The sequence below is a fragment of the Emys orbicularis genome, chromosome 11 (genome assembly GCF_028017835.1).
Source record: "Emys orbicularis isolate rEmyOrb1 chromosome 11, rEmyOrb1.hap1, whole genome shotgun sequence".
Lineage (NCBI taxonomy): Eukaryota > Metazoa > Chordata > Testudines > Emydidae > Emys > Emys orbicularis.
In genome coordinates, this window is record NC_088693.1 from 62,296,277 (window position 1) to 62,313,443 (window position 17,167).

At 43.1% G+C, this 17,167-nt stretch overlaps 1 protein-coding gene across 1 annotated transcript in view; it reads left to right on the top strand.

The window, feature by feature from the left end:
* ADAM23 (ADAM metallopeptidase domain 23) overlaps positions 1-17,167 on the top strand; it is a 171,887-nt gene that overhangs the window by 87,594 nt on the left and 67,126 nt on the right. Inside the window, exon 11 of the mRNA XM_065413052.1 lies at positions 14,839-15,005. Coding sequence (XP_065269124.1) covers positions 14,839-15,005 — 167 coding nt within the window. The remainder of the gene's footprint in view (positions 1-14,838; positions 15,006-17,167) is intronic.

Below are 17,167 nucleotides of genomic sequence, written 5' to 3' on the forward strand. Positions count from 1 at the left end.
ACCAGTAGGAACCATGAAAGTACTCAGAAACTAATCCAGTTTCAGCTGTCAGTTTTGAAGCAACACGACTTTTTGTATATTGTGAGTAAATTCAGGAAAAGGAAACACATCCAGACTTAATAAGCTGTCTGCTCCAACACACAGGGGAAGGGCTGAGAATCATCAGCCCCATCTTGCAGTAGCCAGTGTGGAAGTGCACCAGCACTGCTACTGCAGGACATTAGCAGGAATAGTAGCCAGTAGCCATTACTAAGGCTATGATTTATTTAGTCATGGGTATTTTTAGTAAAAGTCATGGACAGGTCGCAGGCAATAAGGAGCTACTGCTCGGCGAGACGGGGCCAGTGGCACCAGGTGCTGGGGGCTGCCGAGCAGCAGCTGCTCTGGCTGCCTCTGGGACCACTGCTGGGGAGGGGGTGGGGGGCCGCTGCTTGGAGGAGGGCAGTGGCACCAGCTGCCGGGGGCAGCCCCAGGACTTAGGGCCTGAGCAGCTGGCCCTGGGGTCAGCCACACTGGGGGAACCAGACGTGTCTAAGTGAAATATTTGCAACTTTTTAAAATTTGGAGATAGAAAATAGATATGTACTTCCCATCACGGTGTGAGTAGGCTTGAGATGCTTGTGACAGGGTGCAGTCTGGGAGCTGTGAGAGCCCACTGTGCCTCTCTAAGACACACAGCTGGACTGGCCCTGCTCACAATGCTTTGGGGACACAGCCAGCCTCACCCAGGCCCTGTTATCACCCAACACGACAGCAGGTGGCGCCACTCACACAAATCTGAGTGCAACCAGCAGACACCAGCCAATTTCCCAGCTCCCCAGGCACGCACCCTCCACTCCGACCCCCCCCGGAGTATAAATCCAACATTGTACCGTCTTACACGGCACAGAGATTTGTACAAAGTAAGCTCATAAAGTTCGCCCCTCCCTCAATGTGGAGAGGAAACGCAACAGCCCCTGCCCCTTGAGTTAAGATTTCCAAGCACTTCACTCCAATCTTACTGGTTTAGATAAAGCATAAAACAAGTTTATTAACTACAAAAGATCGATTTTAAGTGATTGAGTGATAGCAAAAAGATCAAAGCAGATTGCGTTTTTGTTTATTTGCTAGGTAAACTAAGCTTAATATACTAGGATAGGATTTGAATTAACAATCTCTCACCCTGGCTGATGACACAAGCAGGCTTGCAGATTCTCAAGGCACAAGCTGCACTTGCTTTGCAGCTTGGGATCCCCACCCCCGTTCCAAGTCCTTTTTTTTTTGGAGCTTCGCTTAGGTGTTCGGTTGTGGGGGAGTGAAGAACAACCAATGATTTCACTCCCTGCCTTATATAGCTTTTTCAAATGGCGGGAACCTTTTGTTTCAAACTTGGTTCCCAGACCAGTTTGTGGAAAAATACAGGAGTCCAGAATCATGTGGTCTGGTTACATCCCTTGCAGAGTCATAGCAGCCATTACTTACAGGCTGTCTGGCTCTCAGGAAGGCTAAGTTATTCCACAGCCCATTGTCTTTGTTGATCAACTATTAGCACTGTCTGGCTTCTTCATTGTTGTACCTGAAAGGCTGGCTGTGGGTGTTTTCCAAAGTAAGCCCACTTGAAATACAGATCCATAGTCAATATTTATGACTTCAGATACAAAAATGATACATGAATGCAAATAGGATAATCATATTCAGCAAATCAGAACTTTTCCAATGACACCTTACTTGACCCATCTTGTACAAAGTGCATCATAATTATGTCATAATCATACAACTATGAAGAATATGGGGTGCAATGTAACAATGCTAATGCAGAAAATGTGCAGCAAAACTATCGCAATTTCAGCTCCATTGTAAATTTGTTGTTATGTATGCCAGAACTGTGAGACGGCGAATTTGTTACACATCAGCACTAGATAATGTAGCAGAGCTAGTGCATTCTAGTATCATTGACTATGCAGTATGTCTCGTTGCTGTGCTATCTAACACCTCTAAGCTTTCTTAGGGTACATCTGAACAACAGCTGAGAGGTGTAATTCCCAGTTCAGGTAGACTTACATACACTAGCTCAGGGATCGGCAACCTTTGGCACGCGGTCCGCCAGAGTAAGCCCCGTGATGGGTGGGGCCAGTTTGTTTACCTGCCGTGTCCGCAGGTTTGGCTGATCGCGGTTCCCACTGGCCACGATTCGCCACTCCAGGCCAATGGGGGCAGTGGGAAGCGGCAGCCAGCACATCCCTCGGCCCGCGCCGCTTCCCGCAGCCCGCATTGGCCTGGAGCGGGTTAATTCTTGTTAATTCTACTAATTTATAATCCCCTGCTTCTTAAATCAAGTGCATCGCACTTATTTCTATTTGCCTTAACTCTTCATTCATAATTTTTGGCAACACCCAGGCCATTGCTGCTTTTCTTTGCTTCCCTCTGTTGTGTAACAACATTCTGCCTTTCCACTCTCCCCTCAGAGTGGCTTGATCCCAATTAAACTCCATATATTTCTTCCATCCTGCCATTCGTTGATTCCATATATGAGGAACCATTCAAAAGACCATTGCCCATGACTTAACAGATTAACCATTCTCTCTATGTATTGTATCCCATAAGTTTGCACCTGTACGCATCATATTGCTAGTACAGTTTGATTGTCAATCTCAGACACGCCAAATAGATTTACATTTAGAGACATTTTCAAGGCTTGGACTTGTTTCAATTGGAGTTCCACACTTCTTATTCCTTATTCCGATAATGCACCAAAATTTTGTGTCACGTGTGTCTGTATAGCCCACAAAATCTTACCCAAAGCTGACATTTTCCCTTGTAAGTCTCAATATCAAATGAGTTTAAAACTCCAGCTCCAGCACCAATACTACCTATGATATATTCTCCTATACCTCTTATTTCGTATAGTCCCGTCTCCCCATTGTTGTTGCCATGCTTGTAATAGAGGCAAGGCATATGGCATACGCTACAGATATTGTGCAGTTATATTTACTTGTGCTCCTTCCAACCAGATTGTTTGATCCACAATAGTTGGGGCTTCGATTACTTCTCCCCTCCTATATGGGTGCTCATCTGCCATGATTCTTGGTGCAATCTTGTTTACTGATATCTGATTAATAAACATAAAAAACCTGACCATATTCCTCAAAATATATTCCCACTTAATTTTCCTAAAGCAACTCAGTCTTATCATTATGGAAGGATTTGCCATTACACCATATTCCCATAATTTAAGAGCCATTGACTCATTCAATTCCATATGATTATTAGCCAATTCTTGTTCATTAGTCACCTCTAGGGTGACTACATCAAATCCCAAAACCCAAAAGGTACAGTTCAGAGTACTCATATTCAGATTGTTCTCATCATAACTAAATCTAAACATTAGGTGACCTTTCTCCCTTAGTATGTACAAATACCTTCATTGCTGTTCCAAATCTTTTGGCTTTAGATATTCCCATGTCACATTTTTATCATCTTCCCACCATATTTCAAATTTTACCTCAAAAGGTTTTTCTTTACATCTAGTTTTCTTTGGTCCTGTTTTTCCCATTCTGTCCCACGAGTAGTCGAATCTATTATTCCCTTCGATCCATACCTCCATCCTAGAGGTGCTCCCATATGTATATCCATGTACCCCTAAATTTCCCCAAATATTCAAAAAACATAAAAAAAAACAATATTTCCACCCTTTTTGAATTATGAGGATCCTCAATATTGAAGCCATGGCCATTATTCCATAGGAATAATGTCCGATGCTTCCGGCCGTATTATTCTAAATACTTACACTAACCTCTTCTATCTTCGCTTGAGCTCCGGTATTATTTTTTTTCTTCCTAAAATATAGTGCACAACACAATTCTTCTACTAAGCACAAAATGCAAAGCAAAGCAAGCATAAGCAATAAACCAATTACAAAAATTGTAGCACCGTATCCACACTCCAAATCCAAGGTCTGTACAGGATAATCTCCAGTGCAATTGGGCATTCCTTTCGCTCTGTAAATAAACTAAAAGAAAGGAACATTATTTGTGATGTGTGGACCCACTTTCCCTTTCCCCCCTTGTTAATCTGCACTACAGTAAGTGAAATTTTATTCATGATGGAAAAGGGTCCAACCCATTTAGACTCCAGGACATGATTTTTCTATGTTAATTTCAAATACATTACTCTGTCTCCGATTTTCCATAATTTACTGTCCTGAGCCACACGAGAATCCACAGTCTCTTGCTTTTTCAGTGGCGTCAGTCAGTTTAAATTCCATTTTCTTAAGTTCTATCGGTAACTCCCTTACCCATTGGGTAACGATATTTCTTCTTCTGGGTACAATAAAGGGCTCCACAATCTCATAGGCCTTCCAAAGAGAATTTGATAAGGCTGGTAGCCAATACCCAATCGATCACTACTTCGGATTGCCGTCAACACCACTGGCAATTTATTGTCCCAATCTTTGCCAGTTTCTTAAACTACTTTGTGTAGAGCTTGTTTAATAGTTTGATTCATCCTTTCTGCTGTGCCTGACGATTGAGGATGATAGGGGCTTTGTGGTTATTTATTCCTAAAGCTTTTAATAAACTTTTCATTACTCCTCCTACAAAATGTGGCCCATTATCTTTATCAATTACTTTTGGAGTTCCATATCTACTAAACACTACTTCCCACAACTTTTTGGCAGTGGTCTCTGCAGTATGATTTCTAGTGGGAATTGCCTCCATCCATCCAGAAAAGGAATCTACTATCACTAATAAATACTGATTCCCCCTTTGGGTCTTAGGCAATTTATCAATATAATTGTCACGGAGTCCCCGGGCGATGCTCTGGAACTGCTCCCCACAAAGCCAGTCAGGACTTTGGGGAGCCTCCTCTCCCTTGGAGCAGACTGTCTTCAGGGCAAGAAGCTCACACGGTTTCACCTTCCTGGGTCAGACCTTGGAGCATTCAGCATATGCCCCTCCGTGCGCTTCCCACAGCGAGTCCGCCCAGACGGGGTCCTGGGGAAGCCAGAGGGTCCTGCACGCACCCCCACTTCGCAGTCAGACGTGACTCTTAGCCAGCCAGTAAAACAGAGGTTTATTAGATGACAGGAACACGGTCTAAAACAGAGCTTGTAGGTACAGAGAACAGGATCCCTCAGCCGGGTCCATTCTGGGGCCCAGCGAGCCAGACAACCCCGTCTGCACTCACTCCCTGTCCCCAGCCAGCTCCAAACTGAAACTCCCTCCAGCCCCTATTTTCTGGCCTTTGTCTCTTTCCTGGGCCAGGAGGTCACCTGATCTCTTTGTTCACCTTTAGCTATTCCCTTGCAGGGGGGAAAGGCCCCAGCCATTTGTTGCCAGAATACAGAGTGTCGGCCATTTATGCACACTGGAGACTTAAGAAATGCATAGGGGAAACTGAGGCACTCACACAGTATTCAGAGGAAACATTAAGAACAGTCCCACTTTGTCACAATAATCAACTTGTATTCTACTCCATGGCCCCACAATTTTTTGGTGCAACAAGGGTCCCAATTTCAGTGGTCTATTCCCATCTGCTGCACACCTTTTGCAGTTTTTAACAAAGTTTTCTACGCCCTTTCGCACCTTAGGCCATATTCCAATTTGTTTTACCTTAAAGAGAGTATTCTCTATACCTTGGTGGGCCATAGAGTGACACAGGTTAATAATCTCTTCTCTTTGAAGTTTGTCAGGTGCCCACTTTACCTCTTCTATATTTTTATTCACCACATAGCCACCTTGTATATTCCCGTTTCCCCGTCTTTCCTCAGGTTTAACCTCCTGTTTTATGGCTTGAGCTCTAGTAACTACCATAACTCCCAAAGGTTCCTTTGCTGCTAATTTAGCTAAAGCCTCCGCTTCATCATTCCAATATTTTTCATTCCCTTCTTGCTTTTGATGACCCTTAATATGTCTTGCTCTTAATTTTCCTGGGTGTTTTTTCAACCAATCATAGATAGATTTCCAATTCTCCTTTTGGACCAAATTTTTCCCCTCAGCTGTTTCCCAATGATTCTTTTTCCAAATCCCAATCCAGTATAACAGTCCTTGTACCACAAAGTCTGAATCCATATAGACATAAAGTCAGTCTGCAACATTAATTTTTCTGTTTAAGCAGATCACTAAGAGTTCTGACCTCTGCTCCCTGAGCTGAAGTCATACCCTCAGAACCAGAAGTAGTTTCCCCATCAATTTGTACAGCAGTATATCCCGTATATTGCCTAGAGTTCTCATGGTATGAATTACCATCTGTAAACCAAACCTCTCTTTCTCCGAGGCTTAACACGTCATCTACTGGGGGTGCTTCTTCAACTAACTTTGGTTCAGTTTCTGGAAGTGGGCATTCATGCTCCTCTCCATCCATCAGGAGGGCATATGGTAACATCCTTGCTTGTTTGTTATTAAGTAACATCTCTGCTAGTTAACATCAACATCCATTGGGCCATTCTGGCATTCGATACTCATTTCCCCTGCAGTTTCCCTGATAAAATATACTTCAGGGGAGAGTGAGGTGTTTGTATTGATAATAGGGGCTGTGCCAGTAGTCAAAGCAAAAGCTTCAATGGCCCACACAGCAGCTAAACATTCTTTCACAGATCCCAAACTGCTGCTCTGTATGGGGTTAATCTTCTAGACTTGTATGCCATTGGTATAAACGTAGTGTCAATTTCCTGCATTAATACTGCCGCTAGACTCCGTTGGGTTGCTGCCAACTTAATCACAAATGACTTGTTTATCTCTGGGAATTTCAATGCTGGAGCTTGCATCAAGGCTTGTTTTAAACGACAGAAAGCTTTTTCTTTTTCAGGCCCCCACTCCCATTCGACTTTTTTTTTTAGTAAATGTCACAAGGGTCCAGTTATAATGGCAAAATTCCAGATGTGTTTCCTTAAATAGTTAAACCCTCCTAACATCACCCTCAACGCATGAGAATCCTCTGCCTTGGTAAATTCATTAATGATTTCACCTTTTGTTGATCTACCTGAATTCCTTGTTCCCCTAGGATCACCCCCAAATAATTCACTCTCCTCTGCACTAGTTGGGCTTTCTCTTTATTAGCTTTTAAACCTGTTTCCTGGATGAGTCTCAACACTTCTTTAGTCTGCTCAGTCACCTCCTCTTCAGTGTTCCCCCACACTAATATGTCATTCTCCCGATCCTCTTTGGATAATCGATCCAGCATTCACACCACTTGTTGGTGTGCAATAGCCAGAGCACAGTGTAGGCCCTGGGGAATTCTTTTAAATAAATACTGTTGTACCTTAAAAGTAAACACAAAGCGGGCCCCAGAATCGGGACTCAATGGGATGGCAAAAAAACAATTTGCCAAATCTATGACAGAGAACCATTTAGGGGCCTTGTAGCAGCGCGGACTCACCCCTGCGGTGCCTCCTGCTGGTTGTCCTCAGGAATTAGCTCTCCCAGCCTTGGAGCGCCCTCTCCCGGTGGTTTCCCATCTGTCGTCTCGCCCTCGGTTGGCGTGTGGACCCGCATTGCTCCCAACTTGGCGGCGTCCTCTTCAGGCCACCGCCCTCTGGCAGTGCCCCTTAGTCCATCCTCGCCCCCTTCTGGGGGCAGGTCAATCAGCTGTCTCTTTGTGCCCCGGCCAATGTGGGCAACTGTACCCCCAAAGTCACACCCCTCTTGGCAGGGGGTTGGTGCAGCCCAAGACAGCCACTCCTGTTGGCCGGGTGTAAGGCAAGGGGGAAGGGGGGACCCAGGCCCGCCCACTACTCTGGGTCCCAACTCAGGGACCCGCTAGTGGCAGCTGTCCTGCCCTCCTTCTCTCCCACCGTCTGTCCACGTCCCTGGGCTGCTTCCCCTTTGGCCCCTCGCACCGGCTAGGCACTTCCCCTCAGGGCCTGCAGCCTGGCAGACACCGGGCTGGAGTTCCCTTCTGCTCCCCCGGGCCTGCCCAGCACTGCGCTGTCCCAGGTGCTAGTCTCCCAGCCCTGGAGACAGACCTTCCCCTATTGAAGGCCGGGGACAGACTGCCTGCTCCCTCTCTGAGCAGCCTTTTTATAGGGCTGAGCCTGGCCCTGATTGGCTCCCAATAAGCCCTCTTCCTATTGGCTGTTCGTCTGCGCAGCCTAAATTCTCAGGGAGTGGGGCAGCTGCCCCACTACAGGCCTCCTGTATTCTTTCCATCACTTGAGGTAGATCTGCTGCTATTGGTGCCATACTGGGAGTAGCTTTATTAATATGTCTAAAATCCACTGTCAATCTCCAATCTCTTGAGGCTTTTAATATGGGCCAAAGTGGGCTATTTGTATGAGGAATTCCCCTTTTCAATCACTACCTGTTGCTCTAATGATTCAATTATTTTCTCAATTCCTGCCTCTGCTTGCACAGGATATTTATATTGTCTCTGTGGTGGCACTTTGTCCCCCACGATTTTAATACATGCTTTGATTTTAACACATTCTGCTTTATTCTTAACTCATACATCGGGAAACTCCTTTACCCACACATCCTGTTGATCCAGTATAATCTCCTCCACTGCTTCTGCAGCACATATTCTTGGAATGTACCCTGCTGTCAGGATGCTTTCCGTCCAGCTGGGCACACACCACAGAACTCCATAGTTAAATCCAAAACTAACCGATTCCTCTTCAAAAAAGGAGTCCCCAGTATTACTGGCTCAGCCGCCTGATCTATCTGAAGCATTTGTTCTTTACAACAAAAATCCCCCACTCTCTCTCTGGGTATAGCTATTTCTACTGAATGATACATTTTTCCTGTCACTCCTTCCCCAATAAAGGAGGCTGCTGTAATGATCTCTGACACATATCGAGTCAAATCACAACTTCTACTTACAATATTTACACCAGCCCCACTATCCAATAGGGCATCTTTGGGTCCATTATCTCCCACAATGACAGTTGTCCTAGGCCTCCCATTTGAATCCCATCTTAATCTAGTTACCATCTCCCACTCCTGAGGACCCTTGGGGAGCAACTTGTGATCGGGGCTTCTCTATAGAGCAGGTTTCTCTGAACCCTCAGCTTGCATAACTGCAACCTTTTTCTGCTCCTTAAACATTTCTTCTTCCATCCTTTGCAGTTCTTGATCAGTTCATCAGTACGTCTCCCATTCCACTTATCCATATCTACTCCCCTCAATTTCAAATACCTCCAAGCGATATTCCAAATCACATCTACTCCCTTCTGGAGCTTATTTTGATTATTCCACCCTCTACCTCCTTGGGGTGGGGTGTTTTGTCCTCTATTGCGGTCTCTTCCTCTCTCACAGTATTCTGATCTATAAGCACTCTCATTTGAATATGTTATTGCTTCAACAAAAGGTACTCTAGGTTTCAATTCTTCTATCTGGCTTCACCCTGTCATCATTTGTTGGCATACTATCCAGTGCTCCAGTGAATCCATAACAGTTAACCCCTCATCCTGGGCGGCTTGGTTCACCAAATTAGTAGACATCTCTAATACTTTTCTGTCCAATCCTTCAAACACATAATTCCAAAATTCCCTCCGATTCAAATCAACTGCCACCAAAGTATCGACTCTGACATGTCTGGCGACCTCCGCCCTGGGATTAGTCACCGGTTGTATTTCTCCAGTCAATAATCCCAATGTTATTCTCCTTAACAGGTAATCCCTTGGTGAATCTCCAGGCTTCATGTAATCTGCACTGGTTAACACCTTCATGGGTCTTTGACGTCTCTCTTTTCCTAACAGCATAATAAATCGTGGTATCAGTTGGTGTGCTTCTGGCTGCCTGTCCAAAGCATTTTTCACTTGATCTACTTCCTGTCTAATCTCTCCAGTAGTAGCTGCCCTGATTAACCTATAAGATTCACTCATATTTAAATTTTCTGTTCCTCCTAATTCTGCCCACTGTACTAGCCATGTAGCTAAATTTTTCATATTCACTGGGCCTAATGACTTTATCATCAACTGAAGTCTGATGAACTTGCACAAATTATTTGTGTCTCCTCTGACTGTATCTCCCCCACTGCATCCTTAATGGTTGATCTCCATTCTATCACTGCTTCAGACTTTTCTGGCTTAGGCTCTCCCGGACAGTTTCTTATTTCTTCCCTCAACTCAGTATAAAGCCCATCTCGAGGTTGGTCAAATTCCCTTTTCTCTTGACCCCCTAGCAGATCCTCTCCATACCAAATATCATTGGAATCCAAATCTCTCTCTTTTTGACACACAGCCGCAACTTGCAGCTCCTGTATTTTCACTTGCTTTTTCAATGCTGCTATAGTTTTCTGGCACCAACTGTGAGAAACGCTTGCGATCTCCTCTTCCTTTTCCTTAGTCAAATCTCAAATTAACTATTTCCTTCCTATCACTTGATGGCCTAATTTATCTTTGTCTGCTTTAATCTTTTCCCAATCCATCATTCTGTTCTCCAATTCCCTATTTTGTTTCCCCATTTGTTCTAATTGAGTTCGCATTATCTGTGCCTGCCTCACTTCCTGTTCCAAATTTTCCTGGCAAGTTTTAAAATTCTCTTGTAATGTTTGTAACTCTGCACAGACTTCCCCCTTACATGCAATTGCCTTTGTTACAGCTTGCCATAACAGCCCGATACCATGCTGTTTGCTTTTTACTGGCATTAGGTTTGTACAGTCGTACATATTTCTCAAACATGTTTTCTAAGATATCAAATATTACATCCGGTTCCACTGCACCTTCCATCCAAGGGCATGTCCCAAATGCAATAATCTCCTTCTTTAACAGAAGGGATTTTAACTTTAGTCCACTGGGTTGCCTCTTCCACCCCTTTACTTCTCTTCTTAAACAGTGTTTTAAACATTATTACAATAACACCACGTGGTATCTCCCCACATGTTTTTTTTCTCACACATTTCTCACAAATAAGGAGTCACCTTTATTAGTCTTAAATAAGGACTCCCCCAACACTGTAAGAACCCGTCTCGAAATCCAGCACTCCTTAATATCTCTCCCCCCTCCGCATTCTCCACCGCATGTTAGACCCGCAGTAGAGGTCTCCGTACGGGATGGGGAGCAGGCAGATACTGGACAAAGTAGTGGTATATAATACTCTAAATGCTCTTTATTGATTACAAAACAAACCTTACTCACTACACATTCACACCCCAAACATACTGTACCAGAGTCCAAAGGTCAGAATGGTCCCAATGGCCAGTCGAGATTCCTTCTGATCATAAGATGTGGGGAGCCAGCAAAAACCACTTCTACATCCACATGGGACTCTGGATCAATAAACAACTCCAATTTGCAGAAATTATAGGCAACCATTTATAGTCCATTCCGTCACTTCATCAGTTCTTTGCCTTTGTTTACTAGGCCTTCTACCCACACAATTACAAAGAGACAATCTTGGGCGGGCTGCCATGATCCAAGGCATGCCATTTTCTCCAATTCTTATACAATTTTATATCAGTCTAGCTGGTGTTGTTTCCTTTTCTGCTGATTTTCCGTATTTTTCTCAGAACATAACAAGAGCAGGTTTTTGCACTATTTGTTTTTGCACAAATAGTTCTAATAGTCCTTGACCTTAAGTTCTTGCTTCTGTTGCCAACTTGCAATGCACATATTCATGTCAAGCACGTGTCATTCATGCCAGGCCTCAATGACCTATAACATATTACCTGGATATATGAATCACAATGTAGATTGATAAATATATATATCCCAACACATTCAGCTATAATTTATTTACAGTAAAGAAATGTGATGAATCATACTTGTGGCATATATGTTAGGATTGTTTTGTCCACTTTATATTTCCTCTTGTATTTTTCCCACCAGTTAATTCAGTTCTTTGAGGTTGGTAAATAAAGCTATGAATACAATTGTTAGCAAGACTCTGAGTCAGACTCTTCTTTCCTTGAAACTCCACTGAAATCAGTGGTATTGTGTGGTGCAGTTCAGTCCAGTATAGCGTGGAGGAAATACTACCTAATCTTTTTCTTTATTTGTTTAATATATTGTACATAAAATGTCATGAAGTACATTGCATAGTTTTTAAGTGAATACAAATATAATGCATAAAAATATTGAAGTGCCTTGGAATGTTTTTCAGTAATAATGTGAAATAGCCTATAGTTTCAGAGAGAGTCCTATCAGAGCACTCATTTGAAAATAGGGACTATTTCTGCATTATTATATTACACATCCCCAAACAAGAGGTACAGAAAGATTAAATATACAGTAGTGACTAGATAGGAAAACAAAGGACAGAGGCAAATACAGTTCAACCCAAGAAAATCTCAGAATTCCTTCCAGGTTAACATTGTAGCTAGCTCTGTGCCTATGTGAGAGTTACTTGTGAAGGATGTTGGCGCCAACAGAGATACCCCTTTTTTGGCCTGACTCCAGCCCACCCTCAGGATAGCCATTTGTGCCAGCTTGTATAGGATGGTACAAAGATTCTTTTTTCAGCATGCAGGCGTGCATAGACATCCTTGTGTAACCACTTGCTCTGTGACTCCTCCGCTAAACCCTAATACTGGTCTTAAGTGATATGGAGGAAGGATGTTTTGCTGACCCTGTGCACCATAGATGAATGTCATCCTCTGATGTCAAGGACTAAGCGCCTACTGGCATTGTTAGATTCCCCAAACACAGGGATAATTAGGACCAGCGTTCCTCCATCCTCTTCCACACTGGGCAGTAGAATTAAGCTGATGTAGGGAAAGCTCATTCTGCATCATACTAAAGGTTGCTGCAGCCCTTGCACTGGCATTGACTCCCCCTAGCTTTCATAGGAATTCTAGCTAAATCAGCTAGAATGCCTCTGGGAACTCCTGCTGATGAAGAACCCTTCCAAAACATCCCTGTCACCTCAATATGGGCTCTGATTGAGCAAGCAGGGTATGACTAGCTTAAATATGTCTAAAATATATTGTACTATAATAAATTTTCAGTAAGATGAGTTCTAAAAAGACACAGACTCTATATTTTCTTAAAATTTTCTGGTCTTTTTTCCCCCTTGGTATTTTTACAGTGCTTGATAGAACTCGTTTGATCTCTCATCACTTTCTGTTTTTATTAATTCTCTTGGTTTTCTCCCTTTTTGCTTGTAGTTAATTTCAGAATAATGATTTTTCAGTCTGGGAAGTCAGTGAATGTATCTTAAGAAATATTTTGACCAAATTCTGCAGTAAACAATGCTATTGTGTCCTTATTTTGGCTGCCAGTGGCCATGCACACACTCCCACCCTTACAAATTAGCACTGATCAATGCAGGAATAATTTGCACAGTGGGTTTTAGCAAGAGTGTACACCGACTGCTGGATGCATAAACATTCAGACTCTGTCCACTTTTCCTTTCATGAAGGGCCTGTAGCGTGGTGTCTCCATTTATTTTAAAAGGAACCTGAAATGTAGCAGAAAGTTTCCTCCTTGCATTCCCCCTATGGATCCAGGGGGCATGGCTGTGTTTCTTGCTGAAGTGTTACTGGTTACTGGCACTTTGAGAGTATCAGGTCCTTACATGCCCCCTCTCCACCTACTCACAATATCTGTCTGCTTCAGGAAATAGAATAACTCCCAGCCATCAAACATCAACTAAGATTTTATTCATCTGGCCTTATTGGATTTCCATAATCTCATGATATTGCTTTTGGCAATCAATAAATCACCCTCTCACAAACAATGGATTACACATACTCTCAACTTGACTCCTTTAGAAAGAACACATTATCACAAGACTTTTCTTGATATGCAATTCCTTCTTTCAAATCTTTTCTGGATAAAATTAAACTTGTCAGGTTGATCTCTCCTGTCCCTGTGCTCACTGCCTGTTTTCCAACCTGTGTGTTGCCTGCTGACTCCTTTTAGGCATAAACTGGCTGATGTTCTAATAAAAGGGCTAATGTGATTGTTGATTTATTCAGTGGATGCACCCATCATATTTCAGTAGGCAGGATAGTTATACATTATATTGGACATTCTAGTCATAATTTGATGAAAAAAATTAAAAAGTGTATTTGTAAAAAAATATGGTGACTCTTGGAGATGCTCTTTAGTAACTGTTTGTATGCCATATGAATTAAAAATTAATTGCTTAAAACATTGCTGATTCTATCTGGGTAGTGAGTCCTCTTCATGTGTCACCTTGGCCATGCTTTCTAATTGCAGACAAACAAATATGAATGAGGAATATAAGGTCCTTTGCAAACTTGCAAGTCTTGAATATGTTATAGAAAATATAGTACATTAAACTCTGAATTATATAGAACATTTATTCTATCACTGAAATAAACCTTTGTGAACAAAGATTACTTATATCTTAAAGTTATGTTAAGAAATGTTTAGGGCCTGATTCTCATTTACACTTATACCCATTTACCCTGCTCTGGAAGGACAAGGTGGCCCTTAAAGTTGGTGTAAATAGTATTTATACCACTCTCGCAGTGTAAAGAGGAATTAAAGTGGGAGTGAAGTGGTCTTAGTGTAAATGAGAATCAAACTATATATGTGAATTAAAAAGTTTTTGTAGAACTGTTTTGGAGAAAACAGCGCTACTTTCCTTCAGGTTGATTGAGGATTGGTGTGACCTCTTCCTTGGTAATTGAGATCAATCAGTGTATCTTTAGGAAATTTGTATGGGGAAATGTAGATATTCCTGTGTAGTGATCAGTTACTTGATCAGACATGAGAAACAGTAACGGGGAAAAATAGGAGGTCAAAATTGGAATTTGGAAACTGGATTTTGTCCTCTAGAATAGTAAATTTAATAAAATAAGATTAGCAGATTATAGATTTTTAGGCATATCAGCTAACTATTTCCCCATGTTTCCCTCTTTCTTTATCCTCCTTGTCCTTCTGCTGACTCTGACTGGCTAACTGTGCATGTCTGACCCAGTGTTCTACTCCTGTGTCTGTCCTGTCTCTGTCCCCAGATATACAAGGAACAGCTGAACACCAGGGTGGTTTTGGTTGCTGTGGAAACCTGGACAGACAGGGATCGTATTAATATTCGCCCTGACCCTCTGCAGATGCTTCATGACTTCTCCAAATATCGACAGTACTACATCAAACAACATACTGATGCTGTACACCTGCTCTCGTATGTACTATTAGATGATGGTTTAATCCATTAGTTTTTACGCATGTAGAATGTATGCTTGTCTGCCAACCTACCTCTCTCTCTTCTTCTCTGCCTGCACATCAACCAACCTTTGGCTATATTTGCCAGTTTCTGGTATTTTAATCTAGTAATAGTCCTGTCCACAGTGTGCAACAAGGTATATTACAGGCATACCAACGTGTATTATGAAATTTTGAAGCCTATACAACTATTATTCACTTGTAAATAGAGCCCAGACATTTACCATAGTGTGCTCTAGCCATATCTTTAATGAGATCTGATTAGATCTTTGATTAGAGTAGATGTTTGATTTTATAGTTTGCTATCTTAAAAAAAAGTACTTGTATATGCAGCTTATTTATCAGGGAACAGAGCCCGCTAGTCTCCTGAATGTTTTTCTATTGATGACCATGTGATAGTTTTTATATTGTATATTAGATTATCTTACATAGAGGTTCCCATGGTGGGGCCAGCAGACCTCAAAGACATTCTTGAGGGTCCGGGATGGTGCTGCTATACTCCTATGGCTGAACTCAGTGCAGCTACAGGATTGAGTAAACATGACTATTAGCGTGCCCTTGGGCGGTTTGGGACGTCAACCAGCTCTGCAATATACCATCCTCCTTCCAGTGAGTAGCAGGAGAGGGCAGAACTGAGGGTGTCCTCTACAGGAATGTTCCAGTGCCATATTTTACTCACCCCTATGGCTGCACTGAAATCAATCATGGGAACTCATGGAGTTGCACATGCTTAAACCAGAAATGAATTTGGCCTGAGAAGCTATGCATTTTGGGGCAAATCCTACCTACATGTCTGTGGGCACAGCAGAGAGGCCTCTGGCAAGAAAACTACAATGTTTTTGCTGCACATAGCTGGGGGGGGGGGGGGCGGGGGAGTAGGTTTGGGAGGGGGGGTCATAGGGTTGCACATCCATTATGCAGTTCAGAACCTAGCTATGCAAGGGCTCTCTGGTACAACAGTCTGTAGGGGACAGGGTAGGGGATCTGTCCGTATGCAGGTCCTCAATTTTATCCTCATCTGTTGAAGGCAAATGCTAGGGGTGCAAAAGCTATTCCAGCCAGTAGCTTCCAGTGGATTTTTCTGCCACTCTACAGTCTGGGCAGGGATGGTGTGAATTCTTCCTCCTTACTCACTGATCTCCCTAGCATCCAGCCAAGATAATTGGTCTGGTTGGTGGTGTGTAGATTTACCACTTTATTTTTAGTTTTACATTGACTGTGGAACCATTACATTTGTTGCAAGTATGGACATAGATATAACCAAAGGCTTTTAAGGATTTTCCCTATGCACAGCTCTTGTATACTTAATTTTTGTGCCGAGGAGGGATAGTCTACTAGGGCCCAGTCCTGCAACAATTGTACATCCTATCTTCTTTGACTTAAATGGGAGTTAGGGTTGCCAACTTGGTAATATTTAAAAAATGGACAGTCCAGCAGGAGTGCTGGAACCTCTCCTGACCCGCCTCTTCCCACGAGGCCCTGCCCCTGCCTGTCCCTTCCCCTCGAGGCCCTGCCCTGTCCACTCCTTCCACTCGAGGCCCCGCCCCATCCTCTCCTCTTTCTCCCTTCCCCCATCACTCGCTGCATTTCCCCTTCCCACCAGGTCAGGAGGGACTAACCTGCGGGGCTGGGAGCTGCAGCCGCCTGACGCAGGTAGGAGGCGGCCCTGGCTGAGTAGGGGCTGGCGTGGATGATGACCCAGTGACTCCCTCACCCGCAGTAACTGGATTTTGTATGTCCGGTCAGTAGATCTGACTGGACACTCATGTCCCCTTTTCGACCAGACTTTTCGGTCGAAAACCGGGCACCTGGCCACCCTTAATGGGAGTGTTGTGTGTGCAAGGACTACAGGATTGTGGCTTTTTTATTCATATGAAAAAAATCTTGCTGGTAGTGGAATATGGTTCTATACTATGATTTCCATTGTTTTTTTGTGTTGATTTACTGTATTCACTGCAACAAGGCGGACACTAATCTGTTTTTCATCTATGACATAATTATTCATAACAATCTCCTATTTATGAAGCATTTTCGTGTGCATTTTTTTATAATTAGAGGCTGTGCAGCTCAGTTTCAAGAGTTTTATCTTAAGGATAGAATTACTCTTGTAATATTTATCAT